The 3,918-nt window shown below is 39.8% G+C and overlaps 1 protein-coding gene across 1 annotated transcript in view; it reads left to right on the plus strand.

The window, feature by feature from the left end:
• LOC110453917 (leucine-rich repeat serine/threonine-protein kinase 1-like) overlaps nucleotides 1-3,918 on the plus strand; it is a 40,433-nt gene that overhangs the window by 20,704 nt on the left and 15,811 nt on the right. The window contains exon 17 of the mRNA XM_021503150.1: nucleotides 2,270-2,317. Coding sequence (XP_021358825.1) covers nucleotides 2,270-2,317 — 48 coding nt within the window. The remainder of the gene's footprint in view (nucleotides 1-2,269; nucleotides 2,318-3,918) is intronic.

The following is a 3,918-nucleotide window of genomic DNA, read 5'->3' on the forward strand; positions in this document are numbered from 1 at the left end:
CCAGTAACATGCTTGGATGAAGGGCTACCAAGTTTGTTCAAAGAAATGACCTTGATTTATATTCAAGGTCACTGGGGTCAAATATGTTTAAAAACCTTTAAACGACTTCTTCTGAATAACCAGGAGGTCTAGGGTGTTGCTATTTGGCCAGTAACATGCTGGGACGAAGGGCTACCAAGTGTTTTCAAATAAATGACCTTGATATATATTCCAGGTCACTGGGGTCAAATATGTGTAAAACTTTAAAACGACTTCTTCTGAATAACCAAGAGGCCTAGGGTGATGATATTTGGCCAGTAACATGCTTGGATGAAGGGCTACCAAGTTTGTTCAAATGAATGACCTCTGCCCATTTTTTCTGAATTACTTTAAACTTTAAGTCAAGACGCTGATATTTTGCCTGTAGCTTTATTTTAGTCCTCTTTTAAAGCTACAATTGTTAGATTAATACCAGGTGAGCAATGCAGGCCCATTGGGCCTCTTGTCTATTTTAAAAGTGTCCCATTTTTAGATCAAGCTGCATGAAGACTAAATGAGCAACAGTTTGGTAATTTCAGTAGCTACCTTGGATGGAGTGCTATAAAATTTCAACAATGTCCTACTTTTAAAGTCACAGGGTCAAAAAGCATTTTTAAAACATCATGCAAAAAATCTTACAGTCTATAGCCATGATACTTTAGTATTTTATGAAGGCCATTAGTGCATGTCCATTTCTAATATATTGGGTTGAGGTCAAAGGTAAACATTTTCTGAAGTCCCATAATGCCCAAGGTCATGATACCCAGTGGATATCTGATGTATAGTTGAATAAACAACCTTGACCAGTTTTCTTGTCAAAGGGTTGAGATAGGTAAAAAAAACTTTGAACATCAGTATCTTAAGGACCACCCATAGAACCAGGTTAGTTATGTTATGTCAACCAACAGTGCAAGTCTTTTAATGAGAAGATTTTGCCTTGATTAGTTAAATATCAGATAAGTGATACAGGCCATTTGGGCCTTTAATTTAAGTTTTACTTTTGTGCTTTTTTAAGTTGCACAGTTGTTTCAATTTTAATTTGAAGTCTCACATTCTTGCTACTTTAATTTAATGTTGAACATTATTTTTAATTTTAAAGTTTCACATTTGTTTCAATTTTAATTTAGTGTCTTATAAATTTCATAGTGTGTATTTAAAGCCTTGCAGTCATTTTAATATTAATCTAAATCTCAAGTTATTTTCTTCTTTAAAATCTTTAAGATAACTTACATTTAGTTAGACAAGCACATTTTTCTGATTCTTTTAATTTTTCCTATCTCAACCTTAATATTTATCCTGTAAACTGTATAAACAAGGAGGCAGTTCATTACTTTCCAAATGTGTTCAGACTGTTACACATATATAAATGTCAAAAATAATGTGTCAAAATTTCTTTTTTAAACGATCATAACATTTCAATACTATTTACAGGGGGTGGGGTATAGGAGTCACCCTATTTGTCTGTCCATGACCCTGTAAGCACAACTCCTCATAAACTGTGTATTAGATTTTTTGTAGCTTGACACAGTGAAATATTCCTGGATTAATGGCCCTTGAAACTTAAATTTCTTCTCACGAAACCTTGTAAGCGCAACTTCTCCTAAACCATTTGTTGGATTTTTTGGTAACTTGGCACAGTCAAACTACATCATATGTTTATGTACAGGAAGAAATGAATCTCTGATTCAACTATGTTTTTCCTGGTGATATGGCCCTTGAAACTTTTATTTCTTCTCCAGGAACCTTTTAAGCACAAGCAGGGTTATATCACATTTTCTCTTATTACATTAAGCTTATCATATTTTAAATAACTACTGATTTATGTGACTTTAAATACTTTGTTTCTTTGTGAAAGCAATGAAACTAATTCTAAGTACTTTCTGCCATGGCAGCTAGATTATATGAGAACTGGTTTAACATGCACATATGACGGACTGTACAAAATGATACGGTGCCCTAATGATCCCCTTATCTCTCTGCTAACTTACTCTCTTTATCCTTGTAACCAGTAGTGATGTATTGTTACTAATCAATGTGTGTAGGAACAAAATCAACAGATTGTTTTATAACCAAAATGACATCAGGACCAGTACAAGTTGTATAACAAATATAAGCATTGTATTTATAATGATAATATACAGTTAGATTACTAGATAACATAACAAAGGTGATAAGTACTTTATGTACTTGTTATCCTCCAAACCACGTCACGAGTATTGAGTATTTCATATACCAGTTGTCCCATTTCCAGAGCCTTGGTGATGCACAAAATCTTCAACCTGTCAGAAGATGGGACCAAGTAAGATGGAGCACTTCTACATCATCATACCTATTGATACTTCTCTCTGCCTTCAGCACCACCTCAAAGTCAGACCTGGGCAAGGGGATAGGGCTGTCTGTTTTAACAGTATCACCTCAAAGTCAGACCTGGGCATAGGGGAGGGCAAGGGCATAGGGCTGTCAGCCATCAGCACCACCTCAACATCAAACCTGGGCATAGGGGAAGGCAAGGGTTGCATGACATCAGCACCACCTCAATATCAGACCTAGGCATATGGGATAGGGCTGGGGATTGGGCTGTCTGCCATCAGCACCACCTCAAAGTCATATCTAGCCATAGGGGTTGGCAAGGGGATAGGGCTGTCTGCCATCAACACTACCTCAAATTCAGACCTGGGCATAGGGAAGGGCAAGGGTTGCATGCCATCAGCACCACCTCAATATCAGACCTAGGCATATGGGAGAACAAGGGGATAGGGCTGTCTTCCATCAGCACCACCTCAAAGTTATATCTAGGCATAGAGGTTGGCAAGGGGATAGGGCTGTCTGCCATCAACACTACCTCAACATCAGACCTGGGCATAGGGGAGGGCAAGGGTTGCATGCTATCAGCACCACCTCAACATCAGACCTGGGCATAGGGGTTGTCAAGGGGATAGGGCATGTCTTCCATTAGCGCTACCTTAAAGTCAGACCAGGCTTAGGAGTGGGCAAGGGGATAGGGCTGTCTGCCATCAACACCACCTCAAAGTCATACCTGGGCATAGGAGAGGGCAAGGGTTTCATGCTATCAGCACCACCTCAATATCAGACCTGGGCATAGGAGAGGGCAAGGGGATAGGGCCTGTCTTCCATTAGCACCACCTCAAAGTCAGACATAGGCTTAGGGGTGGACAAGGGGATAGGGCATGTCTTCCATTAGCACCACCTTAAAGTCAGACCAGGCTTAGGGGTGGACAAGGGGATAGGGCTGTCTGCCATCAACACTACCTCAAATTCAGACCTGGGCATAAGGGAGGGCAAGGGTTACATTCCATCAACACCACCTCGATATCAGACCTAGGTATAGGGAATTGGGCTGTCTGCCATCAGAACCACCTCAAAGTCAGACCTGGACATAGCAAAGGAAAGGGAATGGAGTTGTCTGCCTCTAACATTCTCAGAGTTGACGGGGACACTATTGATCTAAGAATTAATGTCTCAAAAATTACCATCAAGTCTTACCTGTACATAGGGCAGGGTGAAGGATGGGACAGGTTCTGTTTGCCTGGTGTGTGTGTGGGGGGATGTTCTGTCTGGAAAAACACTGATTTTGAGTGGTGTCTCTCCCCATCTATCAGATGCATACTGTTCAAAACTACTCTTTATATAAAGATACCTCAAATCTAAAACCTGCAAATGTATGAAGGTGTATAGTTTGGCTTGCATTTTATCACACCAGGCAGATGGGTACAATGTATAGATAGTATGCACGTATCTGCTTTGTTAAATTCATAATCTACAGGTACATTGTGACTGGTGCCAGGAGGAGAATGGACCACTATGGAAGTCAACAGTATCATATAGAATTCACAGTGCATAACAGGGGCAGTGGAACTAACCAGATAGTTGATCTTCCAA

This window comes from Mizuhopecten yessoensis, unplaced genomic scaffold, assembly GCF_002113885.1.
Source record: "Mizuhopecten yessoensis strain PY_sf001 unplaced genomic scaffold, ASM211388v2 scaffold7547, whole genome shotgun sequence".
Classification (NCBI taxonomy): Eukaryota; Metazoa; Mollusca; class Bivalvia; order Pectinida; family Pectinidae; genus Mizuhopecten; species Mizuhopecten yessoensis.